General features: G+C 54.4%; 1 protein-coding gene across 1 annotated transcript in view; it reads left to right on the forward strand.

Moving 5' to 3' along the window:
• Nucleotides 1-12,639, forward strand: part of HDGFL2 (HDGF like 2) — a 22,607-nt gene continuing 9,968 nt past the window's right edge. The window contains exons 1-4 of the mRNA XM_041764159.1: nt 1-183; nt 3,476-3,552; nt 3,646-3,784; nt 10,822-11,013. Of these exons, the coding sequence (XP_041620093.1) occupies nt 112-183; nt 3,476-3,552; nt 3,646-3,784; nt 10,822-11,013 (480 nt within the window). The 5' untranslated portion in view covers nt 1-111. The remainder of the gene's footprint in view (nt 184-3,475; nt 3,553-3,645; nt 3,785-10,821; nt 11,014-12,639) is intronic.

A 12,639-nucleotide genomic window follows, 5' to 3' on the forward strand; every position in this document is an offset into this window, starting at 1 on the left:
CCCGCTCCCGCCCCCGGCTTCGCCTCCCGCTGCCGCCGCCGCAGCCGCTGCCGCCGCCGCCGCTGCCGCCGCCGCCGCCGCTTCCTGCGGCCTGGGCCTCCCGCCGCCAGCATGCCGCATGCCTTCAAACCCGGGGACTTGGTGTTCGCCAAGATGAAGGGCTACCCGCACTGGCCGGCCCGGGTGAGGCCGCGCGGGAGATGGGCCAGGCAGGGGGGGTGGGGCAGTAGGGGCGCCGGGCGTGAGGGACCCGCGCAGCTGGGGTCCGGGGGGGGGCCCCGGGCTTGAGGGACCCGCGCAACGGGGTCTGGGGGCCTCCGGGCCTGGGGGAGCCCGCGCCGGGCGTCTGGGGGTCCCCGTCCCTGAGGGAATCTGCGCCGGGGGTCTGGGCGTCCCGGGGCCTGAAGGAAAGCGCGCCGAGGTGGGGGTGGGGGGTCCCGGTGCCTGAGGGACCCGCGCCGGGGTGGGGGTGGGGGGTCTCGGGGCCTGAGGGACCCGCGCTGGGGTGGGGGGAGTCCCGGCGCCTGTGGGGACCCGCGCCGGGGTGGGGGGTCTCGGGGCCTGAGGGACCCGCGACGGGGTAGGGGGAGTCCCGGTGCCTGTGGGGACCCGCGCCGGGGTGGGGGGTCCCGGGGCCTGAGGGACCCGCGCCGGGGTAGAGGGAGTCCCGGTGCCTGTGGGGACCCGCTGGGTAGGGGGTCCGGGGCTGGGGCCCGGGTGGGGGGGGGTCCCGGGGCCTGAGGGTCCCGCGCCTGGGTGGGGGGGTCCCGGGGCCTGAGGGGATCCGGGGCGGGGGTGGGGGGTCCCGGGGCTGAGGGTCCCGCGCCGGGGTGGGGGTTCCCAGTGCCTGAGGGGATCCGCGCTGGGGTGGGGATGGGGGGTCCCGGCGCCTGTGGGGACCTGCGCCGGTGTGGGGGGAACTGAGGGACCAGCGCCGGGGTAGGGGGAGTCCCGGTGCCTGTGGGGACCCGCGCTGGGGTGGGGGGTCCCGGGGCCTGAGGGTCCCGCGCGGGGGTGGGGGTGGGGGTTCCCGGGGCCTGAGGGTCCCGCGCCGGGGTGGGGGTTCCCGGGGCCTGAGGGGATCCGCTCCGGGGTGGGGGCGGGGGGTCCCGGCGCCTGTGGGGACCCGCGCCGGGGTGGGGGGGACTGAGGGGCCCGCGCCGGGGTGGGGGGGTCCCGGGGCCTGAGGGAATCTGCGCCGAGGTGGGGGTGGGGGTCCCGGGGCGTGGAGGACCCGTGCAGGGGTAGGGGTGTCCCGGGGCCTGAAGGAAACTGCGCCGGGATGGGGGGACTGAGGGACCCGCGCCGGGGTGGGGGTGGTCCCGGGGCCTGAGGGAAACTGTGCCGGGGTGAGGGGGTCCCGGGGTCTGAGGGAAACCGCGCTGGGGGTCTGGGGTTCTAGGGGTCCCCGTGCCAGAGGAAGCCCATGCGGGCAGTTTGGGGGTCCTGGAGCCTGAGGGAGCTTGCCCCCGGGATGTGGGGGCCATGGGGAGGCCCAGAGCCAAGGGAGGTGGGGTTTGAGGGACCTGGGGCCTGAGGGGGCAGGGTTCGAGTTTGAAAGAGCAGTCGGTGTGAGGGGAGCTGAGGAACATGGGGTTTAAGCAGAGGAATCGCGCTGACAGGAGGGGGGTGCCTCAGACTGAGGACCTGGTTGGGAGCGGGCTAGGGACAAGGGCTGAAGTAAGGGAGAAGGGTTGAGGGTGGAGCCTGTGGGGGCTGAGGGAGGCCAGGGCTGGAAATGAGGCTGGGGGCTGTGTTCACAAGGTCACTGGGGCTGAGAGGACTCCTCTGATAATGTGCGCTGCCAGGGACCAGAGCTTGGAGCAAGACTCGCTTGCGGGACCCAGGGGCCTGGTGCCCTGTGAGGAGCTCCTCTCCGCTCCTGGGGTGGAGGAGGCTGGCTGGGGTGTGGAGTTGAGGGAGATCTTGGTGCCCCTCCATGATACTTGAATCAGATACCTTTTTGGGCTCAAACCCAAAGAGATCATCTGAGGGAAGAGGTTGAGTCCAGGGGACTTTGGGGATTCCATGTAGGAGTTGAGATCCAGGGGACCCAGAAGGTCTGACGGGCGCAGGTCTGAAGGGCATCCCAAGCCTGGAATTCCCACAATGGAAATTCAGGCACTATCCAGGGTCAGCCGATGTGGAGGAGGGACCTGGAGGTTGTCATCCCCAGGTCATAGGGATAAAGTCACCCCAGAATCTAGGTTGGTGGAATATGCATGATAGGACTGAAGGAATTTGGCGGTGGGGGGTGGGAGGCCCAGGCAGCAGCAGGGGGCATGGGAAGGGTGAGGCTGGAACTGAAGGAGCACAGCTCCAGGCTGTATTATGAGACCGTTGGAGGTTTCAGCCTCTCTCCCTGCTGGTTGGACCCTCCTTCCCTCTGGGTGGGAGTAAGCAGAAGGGCGTCAGGCAGAGCTGGGGGTCTGGGTCCAGAGAGGCTGCCACGGGCCAGGAAGGGGCCCAGGGATACTGACCAGATGTCCTGAGAACAGTAGGAGCTGGTGCCACCGCTAGGATGGCCGAGCCTCAGGCTCAGAGGCGGGTCCTTGGTGAGCCCAGAGCACAAGCCTGGCCTGCAGGGTGTGGCAGGCTAGTGCTCAGGGTGATGAAGTTTGGAGAAGCTTCTGTGCAGGAGTGGGGTGCTTGAGATGGATGGCGGAGGCCCAGGGATCAAGGACTTTGAAAAGTAGCCCAGAGAACTGAGGAAAGAAGTTGGGTGAGGGGGGAAGGTTCCAGCAGCCCCCAGGCCTCGAAGAGGATGGGAAAGAATTAATGGGGACCAGAAAACTCACTTTAACCTGATTTGCTTGGGCTTATTTTTTTGGGGGACACTAGAGCCATGAAACTTTATAGGCACTTCCCTTCCTCCCAGAGTACCAGCTTCTCCCTCTCCTCTGTGCCCCTCCTGCCAGCTCTCTAAGCCCGGAACATTTCCAAGCACCTGATTGGAAGTGAAGGGGCTGCTAGCCTCCTGTGGGGAGGTGACTGACAGCTGCCGGGGCCCATGGGCCTGTAGGGAGAGGGTGGGACTTCCTGGATGCTCAGGGCCTGTCTCCTGCAGCCCACCCCCCACCCTCTGCATCCTTGGAGCTGCCAGCTGCAGCTTCTGGGAGACCGACCACCACCGATCGCCTCTTTGCGGGAGGGGTTCTGTGGGAGGGCCCTGGGAGTGTTTAGAAGCTGGGCTTGGCCCCACCTCCTGGCTGCTCAGGGGACCATATTTGGCTTTGCCCAGGTGAGGCACCTACCCTGGAGGCGGAGAACACTCTGGGGGGAGGGGACAGGTATGCACCGAGGGGGGTTTTATAGAGAATACAGATGCCTAACTGGAAGGTGATGTGTCCCCCTCAGTTGAAGGCTTCCTTCCTCCCAGCATGCTTTCCCCAAGTAACTTAGCTGATTTCTTGATTTCCTGGGCCAGTGGGTGAAGCTGTCCCCCAGCCACCTCCTGACCTGCCTCTCACTACAGATCGATGACATCGCCGACGGTGCTGTGAAGCCCCCCCCTAACAAGTACCCCATCTTCTTCTTTGGTACACACGAAACGTAAGTGTCCCCAGGCGGGGCTTGATTTTCCCACCTGGTGCCTCCTGAGTGACCTGACTCACCTGGGACTGGCCCCATGGTGCCTTTCTCCAGAGCCTTCCTGGGACCCAAGGACCTGTTTCCTTACGACAAATGTAAAGATAAGTACGGGAAACCCAACAAGAGGAAAGGCTTCAATGAGGGACTGTGGGAGATCCAGAACAATCCCCACGCCAGCTACAGTGCTCCTCTGGTGAGTACCTGGGGATGGGGGACGGCTGGTGTGGCATCTGCCGAGTCCAAGTCATGCCAGGCACTTGTGCACCCTGGGCACCATAGGTGGTCTTAGCTTGCCTCATAGGAAAGGAGCAAGGGCTCATCCTCCCTTGGGACTACTGACCATCAGCCATCGTTCTCTGTCAGGGTATCCTGGGACGTCCCAGGCACTGTAGGGTGAGTAGCATCCCTGGCATTCCCCACTCCATGCCAGTAGCATCTCCCTTCCCCCCAAGTCGTGACACCCAAACACGATGTTGCCAGAGTGCCCCTGGGTGGGGTGGAGGGCTGGAGGGCCGCCTCTGGTGAAACCCATTGCTCTATAGTAAACTTGGATTTATAATAGTGTTATTATCGCTCTTAAGAAACCTTTTATTTTCTCAGGGAAATAATTTGTTTTTTCTCAATAGCAGCCCTCTCTTTCCCTGCAAGATTTTAGGCTTGGGAGAAAGCTGTAGTTAATAGATGTAAGAGTTCTTGCTTAGGTGGGAAAAAAGTGCCAAGAACCACAGAAATGGCATTGCAGTGGTAGATCAGTGTCCAGAAATGTTCAGGGAAAGAAGGAATTGAGAAAAGTTGAAAAATTCATGGAAAGCCTTGGAAGGCTGCAGAAGGGTTGCAGAGAGCTACCTCATTCTGGGCAATTTGGTTTGAGGTGCAGATGAGGGGAGGTTGGGCTGGGGTTCTCTGTTCTGCTTTTAGCCACTGTCCCCCAGTGTTTGTTTTGTTTTTTGTTTTTTTTCTGCGGGAGGCACAAGGATGCAGAGTAGTCTGGCTTCAGGCAGGGTGGGTGTCAGCTTGGCTGGGAGGCCAAGCAAACAGACTACAGGGGGGCAGACGGCAGGGGGCAGAGCATCCTTCCTGGGGAAGGAAAGGGTCCGCTGTCTGGTCCATGGGGAGGGACACAGGAGGCAGAGAGGGTCTGGTGTGTGTGTGAGCGGAGACCAAGGAGCTCTCTAGTGTCTTATCTTGCATGAGAACTTGGGGTCTCCAGCCTGTGCCTCTCCTGCGGCTCAGCCACCACTGATCCAGTAGGTGCTGCTGTATTGAGTGATCAGCAGTCCAAGGTGAGGCAGGCCCACTTCTTACCCCCTGGGAGCTCACAGTCCAGAATTCCGGGTTTGTTTACCCTGTCTTTTGAGTGTTGAGAGTTTGGCACCCCCTTATCAGGGCCAGGCTCATGTTTAGTGGATGTTAGTGATGTTCTACTTTTAACTCATTGGGTGGGTCTAGGGGAAGGAGGTTCCCCCTTTGGTGCCTGCTGCGCCTCCCGGCTTCGTGGGTGAATGGGTCAGAAGGTCTTCAAGTGAGTTGGGTTCTATGTGATCCTTTTCTGGCCCTGGCTCAAGTACTGTTGGTTATGTCCTAACCTTATTGCTGCTGGTGAATCATCACACCATTTAATATTTATTACACGCCCACGGCTTACTAAGTGCTGTGTAGATGCCTGCCCTCGAGGAAATAAACTCAAAAATGGTTCAACCTTGACTTTAAACTGGCCCCACACAGACTCCCCGGGTTGAGAAGTAGCTGTTAAGTGTGAGAGCTTGTCTTGCTGTTGGCTGTCTGAGGAGCCTATGGTGCCAAACAGAACGTCTATTTAAGATGCAGATTTGTGGGGCACCTGGTGGCTCAGTAGGTTAAGCATCTGCCTTCAGTTTGGGTCATGATCCCTGAGTCCTGGGATCAAGTCCGGAGTCGGGCTCCCTGCTCCTTCTGCCTCTTCCCCCTCCCCTGCTTGTGTACCCTTGCATGCGCTCTTTCTGTCTGTGTGTGTGTGTGTCTCTCTCTCTCTCTCTCTCTCAAATCAATCAATCAAACAGTCTTAAAAAAAAAAAAAAAATAGATGCAGATTTGTGGGCCCTGCCTGTGGAAACTTTGGTTTCAGGGGTCAGGCCTGGGACCCCTGATGTGTTCCATAACCATGCATCAGCCTAAGTGTTTCTGAGAGAGCCAGGTCGCAGGCACTTGCGGAAGAGGCACTCTCCAGGTGCCTGAACAGTCTCTTTGTTCAGCCTTCAAGTTTCTCAATTATCTTTCCATCTGAATGGGAACACAGATTCTCCGTTCAAAATTGAAAAGATACAAAGGTGCATAAGAATAGTGGGAAGTCAGCCCTGCCTCCTGGTCACTCTGGTGCGATGTCCTGTCAAGATAGCCACTGCTCTTCATTTCTTGTATATCCTCCAAGGTTCTGTATTCATATCACACTCTCCACAGCTTTCCTTTCTAAAGTATAGAATTCTTTTTGTTGTTGTTAAGATTTTATTTATTTGAGAGAGATAACAAGAGAGAGCACAAGGAAGGGGGATGGGGAGGGAGAAGCTCCCCACTGAGCAGGAAGGCCCAGTGTGGGTCCCAAGACCCTGGGACCATGACCTTAGCCAAAGGCAGATGCTTAACCAACTGAACCACCCAGGTGCCCCTAAAGCATAGAATTCTTAACTTTATTGTTCTCCAAAATATATCTTTCTATGTAAGTTATTTATTTTTAATAATCTCTATACCTATCATGGGGCTTAAACTCATGACCCCGAGTTAAGAGTTGTATGGTCCATCGACCAAGCTGTCCAGGCACCCCCAAAATACATGTCAATTATTGGTCTACATGCAGAGAACAGCCTCATTCTTTCCGACAACCTTAACTCAGTTCTCCCCCAAGAGAGGATGGCAAACCAGGTTCCCGCATCTCCTTGCCAAGGCGATGGAAGTGGTATCCGAGTGTGGTTCCAATGGTCATTGTCCTTTGGTCCACACAGTAATCCTGAGAGTCGCCTTTTCCATTTTCCAGATAAGCAAACTGGCCCAGAGTGACCCGGCTAGAATCTGAGACCTCTTAGACTTAGACCAGGGTTTTTCAATATTTGTGGCTGGATTGTTCTCAGGCAGAAGTAGGGAGGGGCCTCCTGGGCACTGTGGGGTGTTTAGCAGCATCATTGGCCCTCACCCACTTGATGCTAAGAGCACCCCAGTTTTGGCAGCCCCATATGTCCCCAGGAATTGCCAAATACCTCCAAGAGAACAAAAGTCATTTCTGGTTGAGAAACATTCTGGGTGGCTCAGTGGTTGAGCATCTGCCTTTTTGGCTCAGATTGTGATCCCAGAGTCCTGGGATCGAATCCCATATTAGGTGCCCCACGGGGTGCCTGCTTTTCCCTCTGCCTATACCTCTGTCTGTTTCTCTCATGAATAAATAAATAATATCTTTAAAAAAAAAAAAAAAAGAACCATTGACTTAGGAGGAGTGTAGAAATGGATGCTTGTCCCTTGATAGAGGAAGAGGGACAGATACCTGCCTGTTCACGGTTCTCAAGCTGGTGAGAGTAAGCTGGAGCTAAAGCTCAGGCCTCCCATGTCCCAGGCTGGAGGAGGGCCCAGAGAATAACCTCTGCACTGTGGGTCTGGGGTTAAGGGCCCTGCTGTGTGAGCGCAGGGACCTGTGTTCAAGTCCCGGCTCTAGCACTTGCTTACCATGAGCCTAGAGGGTCCACCTCACCTCTTTGAGCCTCTGTCTCCTCATCTAAGACAGAGGGTCATGGTGGTGTCAGCATCTCACAGGTTGCTGGGGGAGCCCCGTGAGCAACCACGCAACAGGCACCCAACACAGGAACACAGTGCTGAGCAGGCGATGAGGTGCTAGTTGGGAGTGAGGCCAGGCTGAACATGTCCTTCCCTTTCCACCTGTCACCTTCCTGAGCCATTAAGGCAGTGAGAGAAATGAATGCTCACCTCATTCACCTGACCATTGGGTTGGGGATGCTTGGAGGTTGGCTGGCTCTTGGTGTTTGTCTCCTGGTTCCTCTCTGTACCCCATGCTTCTCTGTGTGGATCAGATTTCTCAAAACCTTTGCCAGCAGGTAGATCCCGTGGGCCGACCCCAGGAGATCCAGAGTTCCTGGCTTTAGCTACAGGCACAATGTAGGGCTGGTCACTTACCTTCCAGAGTCCTTTTTTCAAGTTGTGGGACAGGCCTGTTGGCCCAAGGCACCTGGCCAGATATGAGAGGCACAATTTGGACCCCAGTTGGCTAGGAGTTTGGCAGAAGCAAGGAGGGGTTTTAATTAGCAGTAGCTGCGTCTGGTGGCCTGGGCTTAGAGGCCAAGGCATACCTGGCTGGCATCCCGCCCCTGTCACGTACTTGCTATGAACTTTCTTGCCACCTTTCCCTCATCTGCAAAATGAGGGTGACAATTCATACCCAGTACACACAGAGAGATAGTAAGCTTGGGGCAGGGGCTCACACTGAACTAACACCAGCTCTTACTGCCACGAAACTGACCCTTCTGCAGAAGAGCCTTGGGCCTCGGTCACTTAGCTTCCAAGCTTCTCTGCCACCCCTCCTGTGGAAGACAGGGGTCATATCTCCCTTCCTCCTGCCTGGGCTGTCATGAAGAGAAACCGTGCCCTGGCGGGAGGTGTGATGGAAGTCCACCGAGAAAGTAGGATTATCCTCTCCCAGCGTTTTAGGTTCGGGGCCTGACCTACACAGTATTACATTCTTCAATTTTAATTTTGTTATACAGATCAGGCCCTGTCATCACGCCACAGGGAAGACAAAAGGTGCAAAGGTGCTCAATGCCAAGTGCGAGGTCTGGCCAACACCTGGCCTTTATTTTTCTCACCTGTTGACCCAACCATGTAAAGGCTGAGTAGGCTTATATCCCCTCAGTCAGGGAAGGACTGGGGGCTTCCTACAAGAGATCATGGACAGGCTGGGTTCCCTCCCGCGCATTGCCTCTGGCTGCCCCCACCCTGGCACCCACATTTCTAGTCTTCTAATGCATTTCCACGTTATGTGCCTTGCCTTGTCCTCTGTCCAGCACTGGCAGGTTCCCTTCCCTCCTAGGCTCCTAGCGGCTCATGCTTCTGCTTCTCCTGCTTCTTGGTCCCAGTCTTGCCACATGCATCCCGTTGGTGTGGCTATGGTGGGTCTCACACGTGTTCTTGTTCCCTTCTTGGCCTCCCTGCTTTTTTCTTTTTTCTTGGCCAGCATGCATGCCCCACTCTGACCCATTGATCCCTGGCAGTGATTACACCAAGGGAATGTGACTTGTTGTTGTTGAATTAGGGAAATTCACTATTTTAACCATTTTAAGCAAATACTGCAGTGCTTTTATACGTTTATAGTGTTGTGCGATCATCCTTGCTATCTAATTCAGAACATTCCACCACCCCACAAGGAAGCCCCCTCCCCATTATCTATCACCCCCATTTCTCCCCTTCTCTTATCCCCTCAGAACTTTTTTAAGTAGGCTCCATGCTGATGTGGGGCTTGAACTCATGACCCTAATACCAAGAGTGGCATACTCTACTGACTGAGCTGGCCTGGTGCCCTAGCCCTAAGAACTGATCACATTCTGTGAATTTGCACATTCCACATATTTCCTATAAATGGACTTATATTTGGTCCTTTGCTTCAGGCTTCTTTCACTGAGCATGTTCTGGAGGTTCATCTGTGCTGTAGCCTGTATCAGAGCTTCATTCCTTTCTATGGCTGATTAGTGTTCTGTCCTATAGCCATCCCATGTTGTGTTTCTCTATCTGTAGGGGGACATTTGGGTCATTTGTAGAGAATGTAACTCTAAAAAATATCAATCTCTTTCATTAAAAAAAGAGAGAGAGAGAGAAATCAGTTATACAGTAAAGAAATACCATGAAATAACATGATCAGATTTTGCATTCAGGCTTGGCTGCAGTGGATGCCCCAAGACGTTGCAGCACCTCCTCGTGCCATGTTATAGCTGTGCATTTCCTTATTTATTTATTTATTTATTTATTATTTAATTTTTATTTATTTATTTTTATTTATTCATTTATTTATTTATTTATTAGCTGTGCTTTTTTTTTTTTTAAAGATTTTATTTATTTGTTTTATGAGAGACACAGAAGCAGAGACACAGGCAGAGGGAGAAGCAGGCTCCATGCAGGGAGCCCGATGTGGGACTCGATCCTGGACCCTGGGATCACGCCCTGGGCCAAAGGCTGATGCTCAACCGCTGAGCCACCCAGGCGCCCCAGCTGTGCATTTCCTAATCAGTCTCCCCGTTAGCCCATGAGCTCCCCGAGGGCAGGGGTGTAGTCTGGCTCATGTCTAGGCCAGGCCTTCAGCACAGGGCCATATACATTCAGTGTTCTGTGGCATGCTCTGGACGAAGGAGTGATGATGAAATATGACTGGGGCTCATCCGTTTTCCTCCCATGAACATCAGACATCCCAAACAAGTTCAGAAACTGGCTTGAGCAAGCCCTAGGGTCTGGCCGTCATTGTGCCATCTACCAGGTGCCGTAGATCCTCCATAACCCTGCATAAGCCCCAGCTCAGCCTGCCAACTTTTCTTCTGCGTACCCGCACAGTCCCGGGCAGCCCCGGTGGCTCAGTGGTTTAGCGCCGCCTTCAGCCCAGGGCGTGATCCTGGGGACCGGGGATCGAGTCCCACGTCGGGCTCCATGCATGGAGCCTGCTTCTCCCTCTGCCTGTGTCTCTGCCTCTCTCTCTCTCCTCTCTGTGTATTCTCATGAATAAATAAATAAAATATTTTTTAAAAAAAGAAAAGAAAAGAAGTCGCAGTCCCTGGCAGGTCAAGCCTGGAGGTCCTGTGCTCATAATGATTAAAGTATTAGTAATAGAAAAAGCAAACTCTGGGATGGACCTCTGGCCAGTCTGGGTGGGCACTGTCCTTGGTATGTCACATACCACTACTGCCTTATCTTGGCCACAGCCCTGTGAAGCCAAAATGGTGTCATCCCCATTGCTCAGACTAGGAACTGAGGCACCAAGAGGCTAAGTCACTGGCCTGGGATTTGATCTGTAATCCTAGCACCTACCACACTTGTCCATCTTGCCCTCCAGCCTTAGTTCTCTGGACTTTCTGGGCCTTGGAAAGTGAGGAGACCAGACCCTGACGTTTGAGACCCTGTTGTGGGTTTAGCCCTCTGGGTCACTATCCTGGTTGGGAAATCCACCCCAGCCTGGTGGTGACTCATAGTGTGTGCTGCCCCCCGCCCCACCCCCAGCCGGTGAGTTCCTCTGACAGTGAGGCCCCTGAAGCTGACCCGGCAGGTGGGAGCGAGGACGACGAGGTCCGGGGAGTCATGGCCGTCACAGCTGTGACTGCCACAGCGGCCAGCGACAGGATGGAGAGTGACTCAGACTCAGACAAAAGCAGCGACAACAGTGGCCTGAAGCGGAAGGCAGCAGCCCTGAAGGTAGGGGCGGCCCCTGGGGGTGGGTAGGGGGTGGGGCGGGGGTGGGGCGAGGCTTGGGCCCTTCCATCTCCCCCAACTCCCACCCTAGGCCTCTGGCAGCCTGCACTCCCCACCCTGCCTTTCTTGTTTTTGATATGCGGTTTCATTCCGATTTACTTTATTATTTATTTTTATTTATTATTTTTTGACATGTGTCATCTTATTAATCTTTATAATATTGCTCAGTAGACATTACCGTTTCCACTTTGTAGATTATCATCTCGGGAAGGGCTGTGTGCTTAGCGCAGCTCTCTGGTGTGCAGTTGAAATGCTTTCCTGTATTAACCCGACCTTTTACTCAACACTAGCCAGACTGAACAGATACTGGCAAAACTAGAATGCATGTGCTTGCTCTTGGCTTTTCCCTCCCATGAGACTCCTAGTTGAAATTATCCCCTTAGTCTGAATATGCAAATAATTTTTCTGCATGTTTAACATACTTTTTTTTTTTAACACGCTTTTTAAAAATTGAGATATCATTCACATACCACAGCATTACCCTTTCAAGATACACAATTCGCTGGTTGTTAGTACATTCATGGAGCTGTGTAACCACCACTGGCTAGTTCCAGAACATTCTGTCATTCCAGAAGAAACCTTGTCCCTATCAGCCATCGCTCCCCACCCCTTCCCCAGCCCCCGTCCCCCGCAAACCCCCTTCCCATCCATGGGTGAGCCCGTTCTGGATGTGTCACACATGTGGACTCACACACCATGTGGCCTTCTGTGTCTGGTACCCTCCCTGAGCATCATGGGGTCAGGGTCTGTCACTGGGGCGGCGCTTATGGGCATCTTGCTCCTGTTCATGGCCAGTCACGTTTCCAGGTGTATGGTGGATACATTGTATCTGTTCATCAGTTGATGGACATCTGGGTTGTGTCTCCTTTGCTGTGAACATATCACTGAGTATGTGTGTGTGTAGGTCTGTGGGGATGTGAGTGTTTGGTTCTCCTGGAAGGAGCCTCTTTCTTGCCTTGTCTTGTCTGCCTTTTGCCTGCTTCTAATCATTCGGTTATAGAACGGACTAGGATCTAGCATCAACTTCTTTGGCAGAGTAATACTTTCCTCTTATTATTTACAAACATAACATTTGCTCTTGGTTCCAATTGTAATGATAAACCATGCTCATTATAAGTTGTAAGATGTAAAAAGTGTGGAAAAGCTAGTAGAAAATGCCCATGTTACGTGGGGGCCTTCCATGCCGAGGATCACAAGCACCCAGATGTATTTCTTTGCAATCCCACATGTACTTCACACAGGGTATGGCTGCATAAAGCCCAGAATTGGTGATCATACACACCCAGTGTGTTTTGCTGAGCATTTCTTTGTCGTTAAATATTAAGTCGTGGCCTTCAGCAGTTGAGACGTAGTTTGTGATGTGGGTGATTTCTAACCAATATATTATTAAGACTCTTGGCTTTTTCCCCAGTTTTTATGATATAGTTGGCATCATTTTTTAAAGTTCCCTGTGATTTCTGTTTACAGTTGCTGGGGATGTTAAACAGGAGGGTGTAGGAAACAGCCCCCCCCCCCATGCCACCCCTTAGAGGTAAACCCCTATTTGTAAGTCAGTACTTATTTAGGTTT

The sequence above is a fragment of the Vulpes lagopus genome, chromosome 7 (assembly GCF_018345385.1).
Source record: "Vulpes lagopus strain Blue_001 chromosome 7, ASM1834538v1, whole genome shotgun sequence".
Taxonomy (NCBI): Eukaryota; Metazoa; Chordata; class Mammalia; order Carnivora; family Canidae; genus Vulpes; species Vulpes lagopus.